Below are 26,994 nucleotides of genomic sequence, written 5' to 3' on the forward strand. Positions count from 1 at the left end.
TCAATACCATTTTGTTCTTAAAAGGCAAAAATAATTAGCAGTTTTTTCTTCATAAAAAAGAGTGCTTGTGTTGTTGATGGTGACAGCTCCTTTGATTAGATGAGGTTAGGACGTGCTGCTGTACTGGAGACGTTTCATAAGTGACCAGGAGGCAGAATTTGGAGCCAGAGAATGCCTAGACAGAAGTGGGAATGAGGAGTTGTTGCTAATTAATAATCTCCTAATAACAGGATGCTTCAGGGCTCAGCTGCCTTGGCCATGCCAGAGGTTCTGGCTCAGTGTGGAGGCAGCAGGTGACACTCTGAAAGTCTTGGAGCAACAGAGGTGTCCACTGTCACTTGTCCCCACAGCTGCTGTCCTGCACTGCAGCTCCTAAATGAGCTTTTTTAATTGCCCCCATGACGTCAGCCCCTCCCCACGTTGATCATGTGTAACTTTATTAATCAGGGTGCCAAAGTTTTCCAGCTTCAGTTCTTTCTTAGCATCTTTTGGATCCCAGGGCTGCTGTGAATCCCTGCAATGTTCAGGGAGAGGTTTCCAGTGCCTGCAGAAGCTGCAGCCTGACTGGGGGCTGTTTGGGCAGGATTTGAGGTTATTTATTCGTGGGTTTGTGTCTGTTAGGAGAGCCCTGGGAGGTGCCAAGGGCTCCAGTGCTGCTGGCTCTGGAGTTTGGATCACAGCCACAGACAGAGCTTGGTCAGGGAGGAGAATGTAAAAACAAAACCAAGTGGTAGAAGAGCCCCCCCTCTGCAGCCCAGTTAAACCATGGAGATCTCAGTGGCAAAACTGCTAACTAATTTTTGCTGATTTTTGAGACTCATACATCCTGCTCGATGCTCTCAGGGTGGTGATCAATAGTAAGGGAAATGTTCATACTCTGAAACTTTCAGATGGGAGAGAGGGCAAGGTTTGAGGTACTGCCATGTGTCCATGTGCTGGTTCAAACCTTCAGGGCAAACATTATTTTATCACATCCCATGCACTTTCTAGGCTGGATTATTCTGTGTGTGTGTGTGTGTGTGTGCACTTTATTTTGGTTTGTCTTGTACTTTTCCCATTCTCTATCTTGTGCTCTAAGTTGAGGTGAATGTTTCAGATGTCCAGCAAATCCTTAGGTCAGAATAGCTATATAAATATTCTATAGAAAATTCTATTAGAATATTTAATTCCATTAAATAGTCTGTTACAAAGGCATATATTCAGTTTATTCTCCACTTTCTTTCTCTGGGACAGCACAAGGAAATGAATGGTCTTTGATGCAGGATAAACAATGCTATTTTAAGAATTACCAAGCCCTATTTTTGCATACTTCTGTTATCCAGGTACTTGGATGCTTCTCTCTTGCCTCATGTTTGCTCTTGTAGTCATCCTTCAGTGTAGATTTTTAGAGGGGTAGAGATGCCTTAACTCCCATGAACGTTCTGGAAAACCTACCCAAACCCCCCCACAAAAGCAAGGTTTAGTTCAGCCATGTCTCCCAGCAGAGTTTGGGATGTCCCAGTCTCTGAGTGCTCTGCCACCCTTCCATGGAGCAGTTGTGGGGACATTCCTGGGTTTGTCACCCAGCAGTGGAGCTCAGCCTGGGGGGATGGGAGGGAAACACTCTGCAGGTCCTTGGTCCTTTATCCAGAGCTGGATCTCGCTGGGAGCTGCTCTCCCAGCCTCGTCACCATTCCCTGGAGGGCAGAAAATAAAGGGAACATCTTCTCACCAAAGGAGTCAAAGAACAGAGGAAGGGTTCAGCTCTGATTTCTCCCTCCTGCATCCCAAACACAGTTTAACCTGTGTGCTGTCCCTGGGCCTTTCCCCCAGGGCTGCCCCACAAGGCTCCCTGTTCCTCAAGCAGGAGAATGCAGATTTCTGGATGGATCTGAATTGCTTGGATGAATTACAGGTGTCTGTCTCCCCTCTGACAGGAGAATCCCATCACTGCATTGTGCTGTCCTAGAAACAGCCCAGTCCACCCTTCCTCTCATTTTCTGGGTTGCTGTTGCTGCCCAGCAGCCTCTCTCAGCTCTGTGTTGTTGGCAGCTAAAGCAAATGGATGAGTTTTTAATAATTTAGGAATCTGAAGGTGCACGAGGCTTTGGATTCCCCCCTCATTCCCTGCGTGGTGCTGGGTAGAGCTGGTCTGTCTTGGTGAGGAAGAGTTAGTGTGGAATTCTCTGGGATGGGGAGTGTGGCTCTGCCTCTTTCCCCACACCCCTGGGGGCCATTGCAAAGAAACAGCAAACTCTGAGGATTTGGGAATGGGCTTTTTTCCTTCTTTGTCTTCCTTTGGGTTGACACCAAGGGATAAGAAGTGTCCCCCTGTGCTGACACTACAGAGAGCAGTGAGCAGGAGTGGAAGGGGACTCACAAGGCGGGTCCCTGAACATAACTGGGACTGAAAAAGGGATTATTCTGGGTTATTGGGCTGCCTGTTCAGCTTTCAAGCACCTTGTGCACAGCAGGATATACACACCTAGAAATGACCAGGTCTTGGGAGTGCCCCAACCCCTGCAGAGGTTGGTAGCTCCACCTCAGGCTTCTCATCACGAACAAACCATTTGCTTTCATCAGAGCCATTGCCACACGAGGCTGTGTCCCCCATCTGTTGGTATTTCAGTCTCACAGTGCTCACTAGAAGCCCCGTGGCAGCAATGCTCTGGTTTTGATTCTCATTCCCTGAGCCTCCATCTCCATCCCTGTCACTCATGTGTGCTGTGACATCCACACAATGTCACCGTGCCTCACAGCCAGTGGTGCCGTGCTGGCTCTCAGGATAGCAGGTGATTTTTGACTCCTGAACTGAAGGGGATCAATTGAAATAATAGAGATCAGGAGATACCTGAAATAGAAATTCTGGAGGGGGAAGATGGAGCGCAGCAGCTTGGCTCTTTGTGAAGTGCAGTGAACACGGTCCACACTGCTGGTGGCTTTCTGTGAGTGGGAAATATTTGCTTTAATGCAAGGTTTGTGCATGTTTCACTGCTGTGGGGCTGTCCCCAGCCCAGCCAGGGCCAGTGCTGCCATCCCTGACCATGGGCAGCTGGAGCTGGGGGGTCCTGTCCCACTGTGCCAGGGCTCTGCAGCTCCAGGGCTGCTGCTCCTCCTGGCACAGCCTGCATGGAAACAGGGCTCCAAATGCATGATGAGCACATTAATCAGTGTTAATTAATCGGTGTGGGGTGGCAAACAGACCTGGAGAAAACCAGGTCTGTAGTCTGCAGTTCAGTGGCCAGGGCTACTTCCTCAGCAGCAGGTGTGTAGAAAAGGTGAGATGTGACAAAGGAAAGTCACTGATATGTAATAAATCAGTCTTTAGGTGCCATCAGCCTTTGTTTAGTCATTTAAAGACCAATTCAGAGGCTGTGAAATGGTGAATGCCAACCTAAATTGATGGGAGAGGGAAGGTGTGACCCCCCCACGCACAGGAGATGCACAGCTCGGAGCCTGCATGTGCACACAGCTCAATGTGCTGCAAACACTGGTACCTGAAAGCAACCTTTGATAAACTTTTATTGCTTTTTTTCTGTTGTTGTTGTTGTGTTCTATATCTGTTCTCTCCAGGCTTCGTGGACCCGGCCCGAGAAACAAGAGGTATAAGATTACCAGACCTTTAGCAAACTTCTTAGGTTGTTGGTTTTTGGTTTCTCTTCTAAGCATTACAGATTAACAAATCTCTAGTGCAGTAACCAACTAAATGAGCATTAATCTGATCCAGTTAAATACCAATACGTAAAAGAAACAGCTTCTAGAGGTAGAAAATGCTTGGCATGTGGTGATGCATTTTTTGGATGAGCAAAGTAGCTGTGTTGGGAGTGAGGAACTCTGCTTGTCACTTAAAAATTAAAGAAAATGAGATTAAAATTAAAAGCAAATGTAAAATGCTGCTTTCACCATTTTCTTCTGTGCTACCAGTGTGAATCATCCTCTCTTTCAGAGAGGGAAGAATTAGCACCAACCTGTATTTTGGGAAAGTAATTTTTCCCCAAGAAAGCCTCCTCTGCTCCAGCCAACTCACCTATTTGCTCATGGCACTCCTTCAGTTTGACCTTCTCTTTAAAGGACAACTGCATCATGTTCCATTTCCAAGTCAATGCAGAGAAACCTTTCACGAGGAGCATTTCTCCAGAAAATGCTCTGGATTGCTCAATTATTTTTATTTGTCTTTGATCTGCAAGGGTCAGCGAGGGGGGAGGTGGGATAATGCAGTGACTGGGGTTGCAAATGGGGGTTGATTTTATTTCACATTCAGTGCTGTGCTTTAATAATAATAATAACAATAATAATAATAATAATAATGCACCTGATTTGTAGCACTCTTGCTTCAAAGTGGACCAAAAGGAGAGTTCCCAAGCAAATTACAGGGGTCAGGTGGAGAACAAAATGAGCTGTCAGACCTGGGTGACTTGGATTTGTATTTTTAGGGTGAACTTTGTGGAGGCTCTGATTTTTAAAATTATTTTTAAGCCGTCTTAAATCCCAGAGACTGAACAAAGTGAAGCTGTAACTTAAGCACCACCCAGCTGCGTTTCATGTGGGGCTGAGAAGATCCTGCCCATTCTTTCTTCAGAATAATCTGTTGGATTGTGGCAGGTGGAGGCATCAGATATTCAGAGCAGTTTGCATTGAAGAATTTGGAATTTGAGTAGTTGCATCTCTCCAGGACTCACATGAATTCCTGTCATAGCTGTCCCCTCCCTGCCCCCAGTGTTTTCTCTGTGCTCTCTCTCTGCAGCTTTTGATTAATCTGAGCACTAATACTATTAAGTTTGCTGTCTCTAAATTTCTTACTGCCTCTGTATCTTAAAATACCCCAGTGGGGTGCAGGATATCTCTCTAAAATTGCTTTAAAGTTGCCTGGAGGCTTTTAGCAGTGGATTCCAGCAGCAGCATGGAGGTCAGGGAATGTTTGGCATTAAGTATTTCACTTTCACTAAAGGAATTTAGGGTGAGGAGGTGAAGTCAGTCCTGGCAGCATCTCTGTGCTCCCTCAGTCACAGCCCAAACCGGTGATGCCCCTCTGGTAACTGGGAGTTGGTGCAGCCTGAGGAATGGCTGCAGGTTAAATACAAATATCAAACACTGCCCTGCAAGCACAGAGCAAGGACAGACCCCTCATCTTCCTTCGGTGGAATTCCTGCCTGTGGTCAGGATTTTCAGGGGGTTTGTGAGGACGTGGGAAGTGCGTGAGGAGACAGGAGTGTGTGGAATTATTCGTGGATGTTTGTTTGGGAAAGGGCTGAAAGCTCCAGAAGGTGAAGGTCTGTCCTCTGCCCCTTCAGCCCTGAGCTGTTGAGCTCTGGGCCAGGTGTGCCCGCAGTGGCTGCGCCCCAGGGCATGGCCAGAGTTTGGGGAAAAATACCTGCAGTGCCTCAGGATGAATTGCAATAATTGGCAATACAGAGAGCATCCTGCTCTGTTCTGTGCCATGGGTTACTGCCCGTGTCCCTGAGCTTGTCTCCCCAGCACAGGAAGCGTTTTGTTGGCCCAGATCCTTGGAATCAGGGAGATTTAAGTAAAGGGGTTACAGATGTCAGCATCTGGCTCACAGGTTCCTGCCTGTCCTGTCTCCAACAGCCAGAGCATCTGATGGGCTGCAGTGGGGATAGAGGAAACTTGTAGTGTGCTTTCTTGGGTAGACGTTTTTCTCCTGATCTCTCTTTTTCCTTCCTTGTCCCTTTTTGCATTAAAAAACAGAGCTTCATCTTCAGAATCAGTTGCATTGCTCATGAAATCAGCATTGACCACGATTTCCTGGCACTCCTTTGTGTTGGATCTTGAGGGAGCAGGGAGAAAGGCAGGAGAATTTGGGTGTAAAATTGCCTTTTCTAGAATTACCTGTGGTGATCCTACACCAGTGTTTTGTCCCTTATACTCTTCTGGTGAGGTGACAGAGACAAGTATTGAGAATACTCCCCCAGGTCTGGAGTCATGGCATCCGTGGATCCGGCTGGAAGTGAGCTGGGGTTTGGAGGGAAATCACAAGTCAGACAAAAGGAGAGCAGTGCAGTCAGCCAGGGGAGTGAGATGAAAGCAGGTTTGGGTTGTGTGATACCACAGTGCTTTCATGTAAGGCTCTAGGAAATGATGCCCACAGCACCATGTGTCCATGGAATAACTGTTCCCAGCAGGAAAGGGATGGATTTTGTAGCTCATGGCATTGGCCAGGGATTGCAGCAGGGAAAAAGAGAGGAGAAAAATACCTGTGGTTGTTTGTGTGTCGTCAAAGATTCTATTTTTGTGCATTTGAAATTGGCCTGGTGCACATGAACTGATACTGGAACTAACAGAGGTGACAAGTGACATTTATTTGTAGAAACTTTGTCAGTCTCAGGGCCTGAGACCTTTAGCTCAGCACAGAGAGAAGTTTCAGGCCCAGAGGTCTGACACCTGAGATACCAGAGATGTTTTCTGTGCACTTGGCTGTTGGAAATGCTCAGGATTTTTACTCATTCATCAGCGCTTGTCCTGTACCTTCCAAGAAAACAGATGCTCCTGGAGAGTGGCAGGATGCAGCAGCAGGCACAGCCACGAGGGTGCCAAATTTACTCCCTTGTGCTTGTGCTGCAGAATCAGAAATGAGAGGAGAGAGTTGGTGCTTCAGAGCTTCCAGGCTGAGGCAGAAGCACCAGGAGGGAGAGAGGAGTCCATGGCTTTGTGTTTTCATGGATTAAGGGAGCAGGGGGGCTTTGGTGACAAACTGGAGAGGAAAACACCCAGCCTGGGGCGGGTGGGGTGGCTGCAGTCCCCTGGCAATGCCCCTGGATTTTACATTCCTTGTCTCCCTGCCAGTGGCATCCCCACACTCTCTTGCATGTGGGAAATGGTTCTGGAATTTTCTTGAGGCAGGGTTTTCTCGCCCTTTTCACTGCACTTTCCTCTCTTCGTGTGCCACGTTCAGGTGGAAGTTCTGAGCTTCCTTTTTGCCTGATTCAGCTCTGAGCTCTGGATCTGTTCTTCCTTACCCCATTTCAGGGCCACTGAGATAAAACCAGTATTGCTGAGAGAGCAGGAAGGGCTGGATTCTCTGACTGGAAGCTCTTGGGGAGGTTTCCTTGTTTTTATCTTTGCATGCTGGCAAAACTTTTTAACCAGAGCTGGATCTCTGCAGTTCCCATTCTGGGGAGAAGCTCGACTTCGTCCTCAGATGTGCAGTAGCAGCTGATACTTTGGTCCTTCTTTTCATGTTTTCCCCTTCTCCTGAGTGCTTTGAGCCACTGCAGTGGGCCCTGCGTGACAGGGAACTCTTGGAATTGCCTCTCATGGTCTCACCTGACCTCAGGTGAGGCGATCCCCCCAGTTCTGCAGGGTTGGCGTGAGGTAGAGTTCGTGCTGTCCCTTTGGGGGCTCGGGGCTCGGCCTCTGACGGCGTTCCCCTCTCGTGCAGACGCTGGACGGGCGGATCATCGTGCGCAGCCACGCGCGCGTGTCCTCGCTGACCCTCAAGGAGATCCAGTACACGGACGCGGGCGAGTACGTGTGCACCGCCAGCAACACCATCGGCCAGGACTCGCAGGCCATGTACCTGGAAGTGCAGTGTAAGCAGGCACAGCGGGCTGGGGAGGTGCACCAAGTCAGAATAACAATTTAATGGGGAAAATAAAGAAAAAAGAAAAACGAAAAGAAAACGCTGGTTCAGATTGACAGAGTCAAGATACAGCCTGACACCCTGTTAGTCAGCAGTCTGGTAGAATGGTGGCTGCAGTCCTCTGAAGCGGTGATCCTGTAGAAAAAAGGGGCTGCTCTTCCTCAGAAGGTCCAGTGGTGGCTGTGTAGCTCCCGTCCTCTGGAAATCCAGTGGGAAGGGTGTCTCTGGTGTTCAGAGTCTCAGATTATATCCACGATGGGATGCTTGGTTCCTCCCTCTGGGTGGAGCATCTCACAATGGGGTGATGAGTCATGAGGCCAAGTGTTGATTAGGCTCATTAACAGAAGATAGTCCGGAGGGAGTTATCTGGGAGTCATGCGGCAGGACAATGATGGGCCATGAACAGCAAGATAGTCTGAGGGGAGGAGGCAAGGAAACACTGCCCCACCTGATTTCACCAGCTCATGAGGATGGGAATAGAATACACTGCAACCCAGGACAGGAGGTTTACAGGGAGCTGGTTTATTCCCTGTCCCTTCCCTGTCCCAGCATGTGCGTGGTGCTGGGGGTGAGGGCGTGGAAGCAACTCAGTCTGGTAAAAGGCTGTCTGAGATGTTGCAGGGTGTTTGCTCCAGCTGTCTGCAGCTGGGATGCTCTTCGCACCTCACCACGGATCTGCTGCAGTCCCATTTGGTGGGAATCAAAATTCTCCCCTAGAACAACTTTCCTGGCACAATTTCCCAGATCCATCCTGCTGCCCGCTCCTCCCACGCTGCGCAGGAGCAGCTTTGGGGCTGAGCAGGTTTTGCCCTTCAGCAAAAGACACTCCCCATCCCCCTGGAAGAGAGGACAGTTCCCATTTCCTATATTAGGTTCCCTTTCCCGCATTAAGGTGGACTCCAGCCAAGGGATCCTCCTCACCGTGAGGCTGCCTGGGCTGCTTTGGGAGCTTGGCTGGCTCCAATTGCTTTCCCAAATGTGTCTTTCAGATGCCCCCAAGCTCCAGGGCCCTGTGGCCGTGTACACCTGGGAAGGAAACCAAGTGAACATCACCTGTGAGGTGTTTGCCTACCCCAGCGCTGTCATCTCCTGGTTCCGGGACGGGCAGCTCCTTCCCAGCTCCAACTACAGCAACATCAAGATCTACAACACCCCCTCAGCAAGTTACCTGGAGGTGAGGAAAGCCAGGAGGGCTCAGTGCCATCCAATAACTGATGCTGAAAGGAATTAAGTGTTGTCCTGTTGGTGGAAGTTTCTAGCATATAAACGCTGAGAAATATCAGGTCATAGAAGATAAAGAAAATCAGGTAACAAGAAGACACAGCCCCTCCTCGCCTCTGATCTTTGCCCACAGCAGTTCTCTCCCCCATGGACAGCCCTGGGAGCACAAACACCTGGATTTTATTGTAGCTTCTCCCCAGCTAAATGCAGGGTGCCTTGGCAGAGTGGAAAAGGGTTTTGTGATCAGAGCTTGAGCCTTCCTTCCCCGCACAGGTGACCCCAGACTCGGAGAATGACTTTGGGAACTACAACTGCACTGCTGTGAACCGCATCGGGCAGGAGTCCTCCGAGTTCATCCTGGTGCAGGCAGGTGAGCCTGGAGGGCAGGGGATGTGTCAGCAGGTGGCAGAGTGGCCCTGCTTTGCTAGTTTGTGCTGCTGGGGTAGCAGGAGAGGCTGTTCATGGATCTCGTGTTGGGTTGGAGCTGCTCAGCATCTCTGTTCCCTTGTATCTCAGGGGCTCGTTCTTCTCTGTGCTCCCAGAGCGCTTTGTCAGAGCTGTGATCTTTGATTTGTGCACCCCAAATCAGCAAAATGCCCTCCTGGCAGCTGTAATGCAGGACCTGAGCCTCAGAGCTGTGCCAGCCCCTGGGAGGGGCTCCAGGGCTGCCACAGAGGCAGATTGGGAGTGGTCGAGCTCTGCCTTGCAGCGCCCTGTGGAAGGGGCTGTGGGCACAGAGTGGCACCCAGGATGCCTTTGCTGCACTGCCCTGCTTGTTTTGTTTTGGAGAAGGGACTGGGAGTCTCCAGCCCCTTAGAGAGGAGACAAAATGAAGAGCTGTGCACTAATTAACATTGTCAAAAGCTGCCTAAACACTCTCCGAGCCTCAGCCCTGCCCTTCTCCTCTGCTGTATGCTGCCAGGGGCTGTTTGGTGTTCCCAGCTGCCACTGAAGCTCCTTCCCAGTTCCCTGTGTCTCACTGGCTGTTGTCCCTTATCCCCAGACACCCCCTCGTCCCCGTCCATCGGCAGAGTGGAGCCCTATTCCAGCAGTGCCCAGGTGGAGTTCGACGAGCCCGAGGCCACGGGCGGGGTGCCCATCCTCAGGTACAAGGCAGAGTGGAGGGCCCTGGGCGAGGTCGAGTGGCACTCCAGGCTCTACGATGCCAAGGAAGGTAGGAACGACAGAAAAAGCTGGTTCCTTACCCAGCTGCACTGAAAAAAAAGTGACTTTCCTTGAGGGAAAAGCCGGGGAGGGTGGAGGGTTCGGGTTGGAGGCCCCAGACAGGTTTTTAAACATTTGCTGGGAGTGACACCTGGAATTTTCAAGTGGAAATGAGAGTTGGGCTGTGCTGAGAGCTCTGTCACAGATCTCTCTGAGCAAGGTGACAAACCCTGTGCTTGGAATAAAAGTTTTCACTTGCTGCTTCCCACAGGAGGCTTTTCAACCCCCATCTGTCACCCTTTAGTCCCTCTTGGAAAATAAACCCTGCTATTCCAGCAGCAAACTTGTCTTGTTGAAGCGATCTATAGCAGTGCTCACAGCATAAAATCCATCTTGGAGTCAAATAAATCAAAAGAGTTTTGATTTGAGGAGGACTGTGGAAAGGAGAGTTCTACTCCATAGCTGGATTTTTCACCACCAACCCTGTGCAGAGCTGAAATTTTTGGTTTAGGTCCCCGCTGGAGTGATGAGATCCCAGCTAGAGTCAGGTTTATTTGTCTCTTTTCTCCCTGCATGGGGAAAACAGAGTTTGTTTCTTTCCTTCTTTGAGTCCTGAGCTTTTCTTTGCCTTTTCCCCCCCCTGTTTCTGCCCCAGCCAACGTGGAGGGGATGGTGACCATCACGGGGCTGAAGCCTGAGACCACCTATGCCGTGAGGCTGTCAGCAGTCAATGGCAAGGGCGTGGGGGAGCTCAGCCTGCCCGCCGAGTTCAAGACACAACCAGTTCGTAAGTACAGCCCAGCCCCCCTCTGCTTCTCTCTCCTGGACCTCCCCAGGGAATCTCTGCCATGCATGGATCACACCTTTTCTCTCTCACAGACCTGGCTGCACCCTCTGTTTTCTCTGTGGTTTTTGGGTTGTAGTGGATTTTGTTGATCATTAAAAAATCTTCTGTGAAGGGAGGAGGCAGAGGAATTGTTCTCTTTGCACTGGTTGGTGTTTCCAGTTCAACCTTGGTGTTGCCAAAGAGAAGGGACTGTGGAAAGGAGAATTTCAATGAGAAAAAGCAGCTGAGAAGGGTTTTGGTCACAGAGAATGTGATGGCACTGTCACAAGGCTGGTTTGTTTTGCAGATTAAGGTGTTGAGCACAGGACTGGCCTTGGGTTGTGGAAAGAGAAGGGAGGGAGGGTTTCTCTGTTCTGCGCATCCTGCTTTGAGATGCCCATGCAGCACTTGAGGGGATTCCATGGATTCCTCAGGCTCTTCTCTGCTCTCCCTGGGCCCTCTTCCATGTTCTGCTGTGCCCAGCACTGTCCTCCTGTTGGGGAAGGAATTAAAACCAGGGAGTTCTTCAAGGTGGGAAGGCGGAAAAGAGGAAAAAACCGAAAGAGTGGAGTGGGCAGGGGAGATGTGAGCAAAGCAGGCAGGGAGAGGTGGTTCTCCCGTGGCTCTTCTTTCCCATTGCCCCTGCATTCAGCCCTGCACCTGTCCTTCCCAGCCCTGTGTAGCTGCTCTGTAGCTCTGCCAGAATTCTCTCTCCAGACCCCCCTGCTGGACCCGGGGCTGGCACTTCCCAGCCCACCCCGAGCATGTCTGGAGCCCCCTGAGCTGTGCCTGGGCTCCTCTTTGCCACCTTCTGCCCATCACTGCTGAGCAGGACGCACTGGGATTGGGATTTTCCGGCTCCATATTCTCTGTCTCCTCACATCCTCTACGTTTATTTTTTGTGTGTGTGTCTATCTCTTTTTATTTTGTTTTTGGTCTGTGTCCCATCCGTGGATAAACTGCAGGCATCCCTCACCCACGTAAGTGCTCTCTGCATTTCTTTCACTCTCTCTTTGTGTTTTTAGAGTGTTCCTCTAACACCCAGAACTTTTAGCTTTTAATTTAGTGCCTTTTTCCCCTCAGGGGCTTTAGGATTGCAGTAACTGGTAGTGTCCATTTCCTAACAACACTGACTCTGGAGTAGTCGCTGTGCTGTGTTTTGGAACAGAATTAGGGTTAACTCTTTGTCTGTGCTCTAAAGCATGCAACTGAAATATTTAATGTAGTGATTATCTAATAATAATAATAATAAAAATAATTATAGTTAGCTTGTTGACTACAGAGTGGAGTAGTGGAAGGCTTCATATTTATGAGTCCATTAAAAATTGTTCAATTTTAATGATATTGAGATAATTCAGGGAAATCAATTCAGCTAAATTGCAGATCTGGTTTAGACCAGAGCCAGACAAAAACTTCAAAATTTTGAATATCTCCACAATTTTGAATGCACAAAACGGAAGAAAAAAATTCAAATTTTTTTCCTCTTCTCACTAATAATTTTTACCACTGGCCAGTCTTCCAGCACTTGTGTAGATTGAGTAATAAAATAAATAAATCTCATACTACATTTAAAAAAACCCCACATGTTCCCCCCTCCCCAGTGCAGAATGAGTCAGAAATGTGATGGATCTGTGTAACTGGGAGTGAAACACTGGGATGGCTCCAGAGCCTTGTGCCTTTCCAATCAGAGCTGATCAGTGGACCTAAAGAAACCTCTTCATCCCACTGAGCATTATTCCATTTATCAATGCATCCTTGTGGGGAGCTACTGCTATTCCCAGGATTACAAGGACAAGCTCGAAGGAGCTGCTGTCACATTCTTTGAGATTCCTGAAGTAAAAAACAGGAGAGGTTTCTTTGTATTTTTATTTTTAACCCCAATTTTGAATCACGCCTGTGCCATTCCCCCTTAAAAGATTGCACTGGACAAAAGCTTGGATTTAGTGGAGCAGGAAGGGGAAGGATGGATGGACAGATGGACAGGCAGGATTGCAAATTGCAGCAGTTAGGGAGGCACCTGGGAGGCACTTCCAGAATATTTGTGCAGCCTGAAATTGTTTGGAGCCTGTTAATTCCAGGAGAAATAATTCCTTGAGGCTGATCGTGGTCAGGGTTACAGGCTGAGGGTTGGGGCCCTTCGGAATTGGAGATAACCAACAGCTCCCCAGGGAGGGCAGGGCTGGGGATCCACATCAGTGCTGCAGGAAGAGGGGAAAAATCCAGTTGAGAAGAGAGGAAAAAGAACATGAAAAGCTCTGTTTCAGCCCCACCGCCAGACCTGTCTGCCCAGCCTCATGGCCCTCACCTGGGGACAGGTAGGTGGTTTTGCAGAACATTCCTTCACTTTTGTACTGGAGTCTTTCGCTTTTTTTTTTTTTAATTTTCATGTGGCAATGGGCTGTCAAGCACTCTGTGCTCCCCAGCTGCAGGGTAAGTTCCAGTTCTTCCTCCTTTAACCCATTTTTCATTTACAAATCCATCCTGCTCTTCCAAGCTTTGCAGCTGGGATCATCCTGGGCATTGTGTCCTCCAGTTCTCTCTCTGCTCCTTCCCAGAGCCCATCTCGGATCCTGACTGAGGAAATGGCACCACAGAAATGCCCTTTTTTTTCCATCTCTGCTGGAATTCCAGTCGCCTGTTTGTGGGCAGAGTCAAAAGCAGGAAGAATTTGTGTCCCCCCCAAGTGTGATTTGAAGGTCACAAAGATGTTTCAGGAATTTTACAGCTCAGATTAACCAAAGCCACTCGTTTTCCTTGCCCTATTATTTCAACTTTCTGTCTGCATGTAAAACCTGACACAGTTTTTAATGCCTGCTGGGATAAGTCTGAAGTCATTTTGATTTATTTAATTTCCCTCAATAAGTAAAAGCAGTTTCTGTCTATCTTAGAGGGCCTCTCCATGAGGTAATTAGTGATAATTATGTATTATCCTGGCACAGATGAGAATTCTGGGGGTTGAGAGAACATCTGAGTTGACCTGGCTTTCTATTTTCATTTTAACAATTTGCTGCTTTTCTTAGTTTCGTCTTCCTTACGACTCTGAAGCCAAACAAAGGCCTGGGGAGCAGGGGGAGTTTTTGGCCCTGAGCGTGTGTGTGCTGTGTGTGGGGCTGGTACCGAAACATCTTCGTGTACAAACCCCCAAGCCTGCAAACCAACACTAAAATCACCTCCACATTCCACATCTTCTCATTTCCTGGGTTTTGGCAGCATTTTGCAGGATTCCCCTCCCTTTGCTCACCTTATTTCTCTTTCTTTAGCCAGTGCTGCTGCCCCCACCTCCCGTGCAGCAGAGAGTGAGTATGGCAGGAGGGGTTTGCTCCTGTGTGCTCTGCATGATTTCTTCACTGAGTGTGGTGCACTTCTAACACCCCTGGCTGTTTTCCTGCTTCCCTGGAGGTTTTTCCTCCCAGATCTCTCTCCCTGGGGCTGCTCTGCAGCTTCCCATGGTCTGGTTTACCCTCCTCATGTCCCCACAGTTCTCTGCCTGTTGGAGGCACAGCAGTGAGAATTCTTTTGGTTTTAAAGGTTTTGTGGGCACTAACAGAGAAATCCCTCCCAGCTCCTGTCCCTCCTGCTGGGTTCTTCCCAGGACGTGTGGAACCAAAGACATTCCTTGTCCTTGTGCCCTGGAGATCCTGGTGTCAGTGCTTGCACAGTCTGTGCTCTGGGGAGTGCAGGCTTCTCTCCAAACTCATTTATTTCCTGAGGTGCTCACACCTTTAGGGTTCTTTGACCAATTTTCCTCCTCTCTCTTTGTTCCCTGGGTGTCCTGCAGGGAGGAGGGGGGTCCTCAGGAATTGCTCCTGGAGGCCTCCCAAATAGTCCATTAATGGGCTGGTTGGGGCCAAAAGGGGGGGTAAACCTGGGGATTTGGAGCTTCAGAACGCTTCAGGATGAGGAAAGCCTCAGGGCAGGCTGCCTTCCCTGTCCCCTGGAGGGCCCTGGGGCTGCCAGCACCCCCGTCCCTGACTTGGCAAACAGCAGCAGGGCAGGATTTCTGCAGCCTCTGTGGGTGACACCCGCCCGCCACGCGGCCTCGGTGTCACCCTCACCTCCCTCCTCATTAAACCTCCTCTCTTCCCCTCCTGTCACCCCTGGCCCTGCCTCTCCCCCTGATTCCCATGGAGTGCCTCACCTTGACTGTGTCCTGTCCATCCTTCCTGTTTCCATAGCAACCCAGCCTCCCGCCGCATCCCAGAGCTCAGCGGCACCGAGTGAGTAGCTGGGGACTGCTCCCCTTGCTCTGGAGTGCTGCCTGTGCTGCTGGAGCCCCGGATCCAGGGAATTCCAGGGCTCTGTGGCATTGTTTGGTGTCTGTTAGCAGCAGTTTGCTGTGTGAGCATGTTGAGAGCCCAGCATGGTGCCACTCTTGCCCCTCCGCCCCTCATTCCGCCGAGCACGGGCTGAAAAATGGGAATAAGAGATTGAGAAGAAGCACAGAGAGGGAGAGAAAGAGGGAAAAAAAACCCCACAGATTATCATTTCCAAAACGAATGTTTTCCTTTCCTGTTTCCCATTTTAGTGATAAAGCTGCCTTTGCAAAAGGGATGTGGATGAAATAATTTCCTTGCTGCCCTGCCTCGCTCTGTTTGCTTTGAATATAGGGAGATACAGTTGGTATTAAAATTAGGGATATTGGAGGCTGGAAGAAGATGCAAATGAGGAGGTAGAATATCCTGCAGGAGAGATCCCAGCTTAGCCCCAGTGCCCTGCTTGCCTTAAAAGAGGTCTCAGACCTCCCAAGGAATCCCAGGCTGAGGTGGGAACTGGATTCAGACTCACTCGTTGGTTGGGTGGTCAAGGAAGAAGAAGAAAAACATTTAAGATCTGAGTTTACCTGGTGCATGTGTGTGTTTGGAATTTGCAATAATAAAGAGTGTGTTTGTGGGAATCAGAGGTCACTGAGGTATTTACCTAAGGGGGTTAGAAATGGTTCATTGCTTCTGAATGGAAAACACTAAAAGCATGAAGTGTGGGATGATTCTGGGGGTTGGGATGGAGGGAGAGGAGAGTATGGCCAGTCACAGGAATTTATAATTAATTATAATTAATGCTGCATTTATGACTGGCACGTTTCATGGTCTTACATGTGGCTTTACATGTCCTGTGTCTGCTAGTGCCCACAGCCAGCGTGTTCCTTGTGCAGCAATTTTTATTTATAAAGTGCCAAACCCCAATCCCTGACGCATTCAGGTGCTGAAGAGACCTTTTAATTCCTGTCAGACTTGGAGGATGGGCTGGAGAGGACAAAGGGCAGGGGCTGCTAATCATTCTTTACTCCTTAGAAGGCAGAGACTCCTCCTGGCTGTTCATGTGTGGGCTGGAGACAGCTTCCCTTGGAGGGAAAACGTTGGGTTCATGTTTTACAGAACATTTTGTTCCTTCAAAAAAACAAAATCTTTGCCCAGAAAAGATCCTAAGAGCTAATTACTGATAAACATTTTCCACAGTTTTTTGCTGTGGGGGCTGTGTGTGGAGGAGGAGGAGGGGTGTTGGCTTTTTGAGGGTGAAAGTTTCTCTTTTCACCTGCACTGAAGTTCAGGCTCTGCTCTGAGCAGGAGCAGGGCTGTTATTTGTGTATTCACTGCATTTATGCAGACAGTGCCCACATTTGTATGCTGGGTTGTGCTGCAGCCTGTGAAAATGTGAAATTCAACAGCAGAGGAAGGGCACTGGCATGGGGCAGCTGCTCCTCTGGCTCTGCATCATTTAATTACTGCTGCTGCTGTGAGTGATCTGTGCTCTCCCCTTGCCTCACCTCGGGAGTTCAGTGAATGAAACCAGGAGCAATTAGGAAATGAGAGCTGCTCTGTGGCACCAGAGGCAGGGACAGAAACCTAATGAGGCTGCAGAGTTTTCTTCACTGCATTATTGGGGCTCGGGCTTGGTGGGATCAGTGGCGTGTGGGAGATGTCTGTAGGCACGGAAGAGGTTTGGGAATGTGGCTGCTTGGATTTAACCCTCTGAGGTTGCTCCAGTAAATAGTTCTGTACCAGTTTTGATGTTTTCCTTGCAGCTCTCTCCACTCTGGGATCTGTTTTGCCTTGCAATGGTTGAGCTCACTTGAAAACGGGGATTTTTTTTCAGGTTGGACGGGGCTTGGAGCAACCTGGGATAGTGGAAAGTGCCCCTGCCCAGGACTGGATAATCTTTAAGGTTCTTTCCAATCCAAGCCATTTTATTCTGTTTATGCTGCTAATTCTGCCCTTGGTCTTTACCTAAAGCTTCCTCTCATGAGTTCAGGCAGCCTCTCTTGTCTGTTTTGAAATCTCAGGTTACGCTGAGCTTACTGGGGTTTGGGAGATGTTTCTTCCAGACCAGAAGACACTGATTTTCCTTGCAGGCAATCTCACAGTAACTCTTAAACCTCCCTCCTTCACAGTGCCCAGAGTTCTGTGAGCCTGTGTTCAAAGAGAATGGATTGAGAGCTTGGCTGTAACAAATGGATTTTACATTCTGTGCCATCAGTTTTTTCCCCGCTAATGGTCTGTCCTTAATCTTGTCAGAGACAAGCACCCAAAAGATTAAGGGTTTAATTCTCTATACATCAAATTAACAGGGAACTACCAGAGCACTGTGGAGTAGCCTCATTAGGATGAGACAGAGACACGAGCATGAGAAATGCGAGTTATGAAGTGATTTGGGAAGGGGAGCAGAGCTTGGGCTCAGTGCTCTGCTCCGAGCTGGCAGCTGATTTTTCCTCATTCCCTGCCACTCTCCCTGCACTCTTCCATCTCTCCCAGCAGCTGCTGCCTTCCTTGGGCCCTGTTGGTGATGGATTGCCCTGTCCTGGCTGGCAGAGCCCCCCTGCACACCCCAACCCCTCGGTGTCACTGCTGGGTGGCCCCCACTGACCCCAATCCAGCCACAGCTCCTGGATGGAAATCTGTCCTTGGCAATGGTCACCCTCAGCAGGATTTTCTCCTTTGCAGTTGTTGTTGTTGTTGTTGTTGTTGTTGTTGTTGTTTAGGAGCACGTTTGTGCTGCAGAGGGAGGGCACACCAGTGTGGGGTGCCAAGGTTTGTCCTCGTTTTGGGCTGATTTTGACCCTTTTGCCTCCGCTGCCCCAGAATAACAATATTCCCTTTTTCTTCCCAGCAGTTTTGTGGATTCCTCCAGCAGTCCTGGCACACACTACAGTGATTTTAGTTCCTTTTGTTCTTTGTATGACTAAGCAGTGACGCAGCTGTGCCTAACACAAGGCTATAACTCAGTGCTTGCTGTGGTTTAATATTCTTATTTTCCAGGCGGTTTTACTGTCCCCCCCGGTGTTTCTGATATATGCTGGCTAATTTAATTTTGCTCCTATTTTTATTTACTCTGTAATTCTGTTGTGGATTTTTTTCCCTTGCCCATTGTTTACATCAGTTTTTTAATTTTTTTGTATTTTCCATGTGACCTCCTCCACTTTCCTTTCAACCAAACTCATGTGCGTGCGTATCATGTGAATTTGTCATGTGGCTTGCATGGTGCTGATGATGTCGTCCTCGCTGGTGAACAGAAGGTAAAATACTTTGTTCTGATTGGTTGCCTAGATTTTTGGGGTGAGGATTCCCCTCCGGGATCTCCAAATTCCAAAAAAAAAAATTCCTTTCCCACCGAGCCTTTTTGGAGGAGTTGCTCGTCACTGTCTGCATGGGAAGAACTCGACTTCAGGCTGCTGCACTGAGCTGGAAAAAACTTGCAGGGAAAACAGGAGAAAAACCCCAAAAAATCACTTGGCTCAGTCATTTGCTTCTGCATTCTCAGAGTCCTGCAAGGAACTGTCCTAGGATGGTGCTAAAAAACCTCTGGAATGAACACCAAAGGCCAAAATCCTTTTGCCTCTCAGGGTACCAACCACAGACTCGAATTTGACGGGAGGTTAGGGCTCAGATCTTGGGAGCACCCTCTCTCCTGTTGCTTTAGCAGCATTTTGACCCTATAAAACACACATTTACAGAGGGATATGTGCACACATCCACACTGTACATGTTTAATAGCCTTCCAAAATAATCCTGAATTCCTTATGAAATCTGGTTATTGGGAAGCGTGTCACAATTTGATTTAAGAAATAATCTTCTTTTTATTGTGAGTAAAACTTAAGCATAGCTAGGATGAGAGCTGTATTATAAAATACTCTATATAACATGCTATTATAAAATACCCTATATAAAATGCTACATACAAATACTGTAGAATAGCACACACAGAGTTCCTGCTGGGAGCCAGAGCTCACACAGTTCACATCAGAGGTGCTGCTGCACTTTTCCTGCCAGAGCCCCTCGTTCCTCCCACGGAGTCTCTGGGAGCCTGGCAAGAGTTGAACCTGAGCTCAGCTCGCAGGAGCTGCTGATCCTCATCAAATCAAGAAGCAAATGATTGACCCTGGCACTTCCTGGAGATGGGATCAGTCTCCAGCAAAGTGTGGGGTGGTGAAGAACAATTCCTGCAGCGTTGTGATTTTTACAGCTTCACTCTGTGCACAATCTCGGCGGAGGGAGGGAGGGAAGCTCCTGCTTTTCTGCTGCCCCAGCCAAACAAGGAACTGTGAGAATCAGGCAGCAATTGGATTTTTACAATCCAGGAGTTCTGGAATCACCTTTTTGTCTGGAACCACCCCCAGGAAAGGATTTAGGCTGGGGTTTGCCAGGAAAACAAAACTAACACCAGTAACCTTCCCACATGACTGCATGCACAGAAGGACCCTGTCCCCGGTCTCTTCCCTCTGGTGGAATTCCAGGAGGATGGGAGACGTGGCTGTCTCGTTTCTGCACGTTCTGGTTTTGTTCTTATTTCTGCTGCTGCTGTTTGCTTCCCTCGTGTGCCCCCTGACCCCCAGCCTGTTCTTTCTCGGTGGTTTTGCCCCTCGTGGAGGCTCTCCCTGGTGTCTGTTCCCAGTCCTGTTTACGTGGTGCTCAAAGATTGCAGAAATCAGCCCTTTCCTCATTCCTCTGCTGCCAAAATTGCCAATTCTCCTCTCTGAGCGCAGGGAGGATGCAGGACCTTTCCTTGCTGCCAGCTGGGCAAGGGTTTAAGCTCAGTTTAAAGTGCAGATTTTTCATATTCTCTTCTCCCCCCACCTCAGGTTGTACCCACGCCCGGTGCTTGTGGCACCCTCTGAAAAACGTAATAAAAACAAGAACTTGTGAAATCCAACAGACCAGTGTTAGGGCAAGGAAGCACTGAAGAGAAACCAAAGGGTTGAGACGATACCAGGAAACATTTCCTGCTTCCCTGCAGCAGGAGAGGATTGGTGCTAATGGCTTAGCAGGGAGTGGATGAAAAATAAATTGGAAATGTAGTGGCTCAGAGCACTGCCCTCAGCTCCCCTCTCACCAGCAGGTTTGGGAAGCCATTCAGGCTTTGGGAGCCTGGAGAAAAGTCCTTATTTCACTGATCAGACTCACCCTGAGTTCATTTGGAGCCCAGGGAGGGGATGGCTGAGCTCCCCCTGGATTGTGAGCCCTGGCAGGGACACTGCAGGGATGGGCTGTCCTGGATTCCCAGCAAAGGCTGCTGCCTTCCTGCGAGTTAAACCTGGCTGCTGGGAAGGAAGGCAGAGCTTCTCCACAGGTAAAGCACCTGCTGGGGGCCTTTTGTCCTTTGCTGAGTGTCCTGGGGGTGAAGTTTGAGCGTGGCTCAGCCCGAGTCCCTCGGCGTTGTCACTGGGAGCACAAGGTCCTGCACCCCTCCTGCGCAGAGAGGATTTTAATCAGATATTTGAGGATTATACAGGGGAAATCTGGACTCTGTGGAGCTGCTGGCTCTCAACCAGCCAAGCAGCAGCAGCATCATGTGGGGTCCTTAAAGGATTGCCCTGTTTTAAAGGCTCTGAGGAGGGTGGGACAGGCCGATTTCTGCCGTGTGTGAACGGGAGCTGCCCTGGCAGGAAGCACCCCTGTAATGCTGGTTTGCTTTGCAGCCCCGTGCTGCAGGGAGGATGCATGGCTGAGCATGAGTCCCTTCTCTAACCTGCTGCTGACCACCTTCTCTCTTCAGCTACTCACATTTTCACTCATTATAGGGTTGCTGATTCTGCTGGACTAAACTTTTCCCACTAAACTACTTCCTCCTCTGTTTGACACACTAACCCAGTTTTAATTTTACAGCCCTGTGTCTGGATTGCATCCACCTGCTTGAGATAAATTAAATAAACGTGTATTTACGGAGAGAAAGCTGTTCTTTACCAGGGCTTGCACTGCTCCACCTGTTGGTTTTCAGCCCTTAGGAGGATTCTTTTATTTGAAGAGAAATGTTTCTCAAAGCAGAAATGAATTTAAAGTATTGGGGGAGGAAGGAGTGAATCAGGAGCTAGAAATTAGGTAATTCAGAGTGAAGAAAAGGTAAGAAAAGTTTCGGCAAAGCAAGTAATTAATCACGGGAATGGCTGTGTCTAAAGTACAGCAGCATCTCTGACATTTAAAATCAAAAATAAGCATCTTTCCAAAGGGTGTTCCTATTAGTCTTGGTGCTCAATCACTGGGAAAAAAAATCCAGCCTGTGTTGGATAAAAGGTCAGATTCTGCAAGTGCAGTGTTCCCTTAGCACTTCAAAATCTCTGTACTCATTACTAATTATCTCGGAGCTAGAGGGGACCAAGGAGATGCTGGTCTTGTTCTGTCCATCTGCCACAAATATGGCAGGAATTCAGCACTGCTGCTCAGGGGGTCTCGGGTGGCTCAGGGTTCACCCAGGGCAGCAGCCAGGAGTGCCCCTGCCTGTTCTGGGAGCTGCTGTGGGGCACAAAGTGACAGAACCAGGTATTTGCTCCTGGGATCTGTGAATTATCAGTGCCTAACCACAACACAGTTAGTGCAGAATAGCTCCTTCCAGTCAACTCCACAGTCAAAAGCAGGGACTTGTGGTGCTGTTTGTCTTTTGGGATTGAGGGTAAAAATGTAATTGCTTGTTTAACTGATATGTTCAGTATGGCCAGCTGAGGATGAAGCTTTCCTGTTTATTTGTGCCTTAAACCAGCCTTGTGTCACCTTTTTATGTTCAGTGTACACTAAGAAAGCTGTCCCAGGGTGGAATCCACCTCTGGAATGTCCAGGGGGTGTGTGGGAGCCTTGTGATGGGGATAAAGGCAAGGAAAGGATTTGGAAATGCAAAAATATAACCTGGAAAAAAGGAGTGTTGCCTCTCTACATCCGTCAGAGGAGCTGCTGTGTTGTGAAACACAAATGTGCGTGTCCCACTCTCCTGGAGTGTGATTGATTCCCTTCTTGGAACAGTGCAAGGAAAGGGAATGCATCTTAAATCACACTTTCAGCCCAGGTCTCACAGTTTTCCCATTGGTATTTCACCAAAAAATTGTGCTCATACTCCTTTGAAAGGGAGGAGGGCGGGGAAAGGGCTTCAAATTCCTTCTGAAGATGAACTTCTGAGGGATGTTGGAGGATGCATCTTCCTCTGGCCACTCAGGAATGCCTGTGCTGCCCATGAGTAGCTGGACACAAATCCAGGGGGTGTAAATACGGAACCAGACCTTCTGTACTTGGCATTTTTAGCAGAGGTGCAAGGTGGGATTGGGATCCTCCCGTGGTGTGGAGGAATTGAGTAGGAGAAGCAGTTTGGGAGCTGTGGGTTGCAGGGATGGGGCTGTAAATCAGTGTGCCCTGCAGAAGGAAAGGAGATTTCTATTTCCTGCTGATGGCAGGGGTGCAGTTTGGGAAATGATAGCTTTTTTTCTCCTAAAAATGGTTATTCCAGAAGAGTGAAGGGGTCCAGCTCTCTCCAGTAGTACCCACTGGAGTTCCACCAGTGCAGGCTGAGTGACAGGATGTGCTCTGGGGTTCTGCTCAGTGTTTTCACCCTCATTTAAGTGAGTCTCTGGTGCAGCAACTCCAGAACCCCTAAACAAATTCAGAGTGCAGACCTGGGTCTGTGTGAGAGGCACAAGGTCCTTTTCAGTGATGCTCTTTACATCCCCAGCCCACAGGAGCAGCCACAGAGCCCTTCTTGATGTTTGCCAGGTGTTTCACAGCAGTTCTTGCAACAGAGGCAGCGAGGAATTGGTCACTGCTTGGGGATGTTCTTGGGGGAGGGTGGGATCTCTTTGACTCCATTCCAGCACACACAAAACCGGAGATTCGGTGTTGTGCAAATGCAAGAAATCCTTGGGCGTGGCAAATATTTATACCCCAAACACACGGTGTCCTCTGTGGGTCAGCTGGTACCCTGAGCCGAGGATAATGAAGCATTTTTCTGATTTTGCTGCGTACTTTTTCCTTGATAATACTTTGTTTTTACACGAATAACGCTGAATCCCCGTTGTTGCAGGGGAACCCAGCGCCCCCAAGCTGGAAGGGCACATAGGAGAGGATGGAAACTCCATCAAAGTGAACGTCATCAAGCAGGACGATGGTGGCTCCCCCATCAGGCACTACCTGATCAAGTACAAAGCTGTAAGTGCGGTGATGCCATGAAGATTTTTGCCTTTTCTTTTATATCCCTGTTATACCTTTTACAACTTCTGTATTCTCAGTGCTTTTTGCCTACATTCTTGGACTTGTTTGTCAAGCTAAGAGACTCAATATTTTAGAAGCTTCGTAGCTGGGGATCAGTGTGCCCCAGAGCCCAAGGTCCTCTCCAGAACACATTCTGTAAACCCAGATAGAACCCTCCAGGGGAAGGTTCCTTGGGGAGGGGGGCTCACTCGAGCCTCTCACTGGGGAATCTTTGATAGATCTGCTAATTAGTAACACCTATAATGTTATACCCAATGTTGGGGGGAGGGACATGGAGAGACACAGAGACAGACACAGAGACAGACACAGAGATAGGCTCGGTGGGGTACATCTCGATGCGTATGACCTGGACGTGTGCACCTGAGGATCCTTAAAAATAAATACCAAGGTAAAATCCCTTTTCCCCTTCTAACCGTGTATGCCTCTTGATTTTAAGACCAGGAAAAGGCATCAGTGGCACAGCCCAGGCTGCTCCGGGCTCACTGGGCTCTTGGAGGGGGTGAATTGAAGAAAGAAATCTCTGTCACTCAGATGGTTTAAATTTGACGTGCTGAGATGCGAAAGAGCACTTCTGCAGGGGGGAGAGGAACAGAAGTTGCAGCTTTTGCCCTCTGAAAGAAGTTTAGTGATGGGGCAAAGATGAGAGGAGGAAGTGAGGAAGAAAACAGGATTCTGAGCAGGAGAGAGGCTGCTTTGGCATCTCATTCTCCACTCAGAGCCAGCAGCCTGTGATGGTTTCACTGAATCCCAGAATAGTTGGGGTTGGAGGGAGCTCTGGAGGTCACCCAGCCCAGCCCCGTGCCAAAGCTGGACACGTGCAGGTGGGTTTGGGATGTCTCCAGAGAGGGCAACGTTCCCTGGGTGCCTGTTCCATGGAAAGAAACCCTGCCTCCTGTTGAGGCAGAACTTGCTGTGTTTTACTTCGCGGCCCGTGATGCTGGGCAGAGCCTGGCCCGTCGCTGGCACCCCTCGGGTGCCACCCTCGGGGTGTCTGTGTGGGGTGACGCTGCTGCCGAGCCCTGGGCTGCTCCTGACGCCGTCCCTGTGCCCTCCCTGCAGAAGCACTCCTCGGAGTGGAAGCCGGAGATCCGGCTGCCGTCGGGCAGCGACCACGTGATGCTGAAGTCTCTGGACTGGAACGCTGACTACGAGGTGTACGTGATCGCTGAGAACCAGCAGGGCAAGTCCAAGCCAGCCCACTACGCCTTCCGCACCTCGGCCCAGCCCACCGTCATCCCAGGTACTGCTGCTCCGCCTCTCCCGTGGACTCTGCTGCCCATTAATGCCACAGAGCCGCCCCTAATGTGCCCCAGTAACCCTGACAGCTCGCTTGCTTGAAGCCCATTCTCTCATGGTTGGTTCCCCCATCCAAAGCTGAGGGGTTTGGCTGTGTACATACCTGTGGCAGGCATGTACGGCGTTGGTGGGAGCGCTCCCTGGCAAATCCCTGCCTTGCTGTTCCCAGGGGGTGCTGGCTCGTTGTGTCAGGTGGGAAGAGCAGCAGGTAGGAAGAAGCTTCCTGAGAGCAGAAAGTGAAATTCCCGCTTTAAACTCAAATAGACCTTTCAGCTCTGCAGGGTGATGCTTTTCACAAGGCAGATTTCCCTCCCAGATCTCCCTTCCTGCTTGTTTGTCCATCTTTGGTGGAATAAAGGCACCAGGAGTTTGCTGGCAGTTGGAAGAGGAGGCAGTGAAAATCTTTCTCTGAGCGTTTTTCGATTCAAATTACCAAATGACAGTAATTTTCAAACAGCGACACTTTCGTGTTGGGGAGGGCATTAGGGAAAAATAATTCAAAAGCTTTAGGGTGCTGCTGGAAGCTCTTAAGACAGACTGTACTTATTAGTGTGCTCAAAAAGCGAGCAGAATTCTTGGCTGAGAAACTGGAATCGAGCAGTTTGTGACAACCTGTTGAAAGGACAGTTAGGATTTCTTTTCTACATGTGGGCATTTAAAAAAGGGAAGGGGGGAACCCACACAAAGCAACCAGAACCTGAGGAGGGGATTGCTGAAGTAGCTGTAAATTAAAGCTGTGGTGGTTAAAGACAGAGGGATGCTGAGTCAAGTCCTCCCTGCACCCCCAGGGTTGGTGCTGACAGCCCATACTGAGGGGGTTTACTTGATTTCATTCTGTCTCATGTTTTTCCTTGAAACCAGAGAGTTTCCTTCAGTTTTTCCCTGAGAATTCAGTCCCTGCCCTGCTCCCCTGTGCCCGTTCCCTGGCTGAAGGAAACAGCTCAGACCTCATGGCAATGCTGAAATCCCCCTTGGCCGAGGCAGATCACATTGTTGAGCACAGAAATGGGTGACTTTGGGCTGGAGAAGTGGGACTGGCAGTGAGGAGGAGGGAGATGGGGCAAAGGAGAGACTGAGGGGTGCTTGAACAGGGCGTAGTTCCGGGTGGAAGCACCCTCAGTAACTCATTAAGCAACTCACTCTGTGATTCTCATTTCCAACAGCTCCGATCCTTGCTCCCCTTCTGAGCCCTTTAAATCCAGTTGTAACATGTGCAGGAACCCTCTAAAAAATGGGGCAAACCCCAGTTGGTTATCACAGGTGAAACTTCCCTGGCCTCTCTGAAGTTATTCCTTGCTTAGCTTGGTGTGAGGCACAGGAGGAGCCGGGATCTGAGGCTGCTGCTCCAATGTTGCCCTTGGAAAAGCAGTTTTGGGGAATGCAGGGTTGCCCCAGCAGCTGGAATTCAGCTGCTCCTCAGAAAGTGCTGTGTCCGTGTGCAGTGACATGGTCACTGCTGGGTTTGTGACTCTTTCTCCAGGGTTTTTGTCATTTTGGCCTTCCAAGGTGTTCCCTGATCCCCACACTGATAACACTGAGGAAAATATTTCCAGGGACAGGTTGGTTTTTTCTCTGCTGTGCAGCCCCACAGGTCTTTTTTTTTCCTGCCAAACTGTGGCAGGAAGAGGCTCTGTGTGTTCCTTTCCTTGTTGTTTTGTGGCATTTCTGTGGTTTTGTCTCAAAATGAGCTGTGCAGGGGTTGGAGCCAGTGCTGTGCCTGACAGCAATAACCAGGGATTCCCTGCAGTAAAATGTGCATTTATTGTGTAGAGTCCTTGGTTCCCCTCACCTGTGCAGAGGCCTCAGGGTGGCTGGAAGGATAAGGGTGTTATTTTCAGAAATAATAATAATCATCCTGGCATTGGAGTAGTTCCCAAGCAGCTGGGAGGCTGAATGGCAAAGTCAGAGCGTTCCTGAGACCGTGGTGCTCCCTCAGGATGATGTGGATCTGTTATCCAAGCTTTGGGGAAGGGCTTGGACAGGCAGGTGCATTCTCTGCTGCACCAAAGCTGTTCTTGTTTCCCTGTTCTCCCTGTGTGAAGGCAGCGTTGTCCCCTCACACACAGCCCCCCATTTCCCTGTGTTTCTCGCTGAGCCCCTTCTGTGCCATCATTTTTAATCTCATTTGCTTGCAAACCCCACCTGCCCTGCCTTGGACCCTGCTCTGCAGCTTTGGGCTTTGCTGAGCTTCTGACCCTTTTGTGGTGAACGTGCTGCTCCTGGAACCCTGAGCCATTTTAATTTACGAGATTAAATAAACCTTTGATTCTTATGTTTTCTGTATTTATGACCTAATTTTTTTTATCTATTTTTCTCTCTCTTTCTCTCTCTCTCTCTCTTTTTCTTTCTTTTTTTTCTTCCTCTCTTCCTTTCTTTCCCTCCCCTCTCCCTTTTCCCCCTGACTCCTTTCCTATGTCTGTCATCCATGGTCACCTTGGATCTCACGGGAAACATCC

The 26,994-nt window shown here is 49.3% G+C and overlaps 1 protein-coding gene across 15 annotated transcripts in view; it reads left to right on the top strand.

Moving 5' to 3' along the window:
• The window catches only part of NCAM1 (neural cell adhesion molecule 1), an 86,153-nt gene that overhangs the window by 47,204 nt on the left and 11,955 nt on the right, over window positions 1-26,994 (top strand). For 3 of the 15 annotated variants that reach the window (XM_048328752.1, XM_048328760.1, XM_048328763.1), the window contains exons 9-19: window positions 3,553-3,582; window positions 7,376-7,526; window positions 8,566-8,750; window positions 9,071-9,167; window positions 9,801-9,971; window positions 10,617-10,748; window positions 11,753-11,767; window positions 13,052-13,102; window positions 18,292-18,294; window positions 23,055-23,179; window positions 24,302-24,482. In XM_048328752.1, coding sequence (XP_048184709.1) covers window positions 3,553-3,582; window positions 7,376-7,526; window positions 8,566-8,750; window positions 9,071-9,167; window positions 9,801-9,971; window positions 10,617-10,748; window positions 11,753-11,767; window positions 13,052-13,102; window positions 18,292-18,294; window positions 23,055-23,179; window positions 24,302-24,482 — 1,141 coding nt within the window. Of the gene's footprint in view, window positions 1-3,552; window positions 3,583-7,375; window positions 7,527-8,565; window positions 8,751-9,070; window positions 9,168-9,800; window positions 9,972-10,616; window positions 10,749-11,752; window positions 11,768-13,051; window positions 13,103-14,047; window positions 14,084-14,962; window positions 15,005-18,291; window positions 18,295-23,054; window positions 23,180-24,301; window positions 24,483-26,994 lie in introns of all 15 variants that reach the window. The other 12 variants (XM_048328756.1, XM_048328762.1, XM_048328757.1 and 9 more) reach the window with 8 other exon arrangements.

The sequence above is a fragment of the Corvus hawaiiensis genome, chromosome 25 (genome assembly GCF_020740725.1).
Source record: "Corvus hawaiiensis isolate bCorHaw1 chromosome 25, bCorHaw1.pri.cur, whole genome shotgun sequence".
Taxonomy (NCBI): Eukaryota; Metazoa; Chordata; class Aves; order Passeriformes; family Corvidae; genus Corvus; species Corvus hawaiiensis.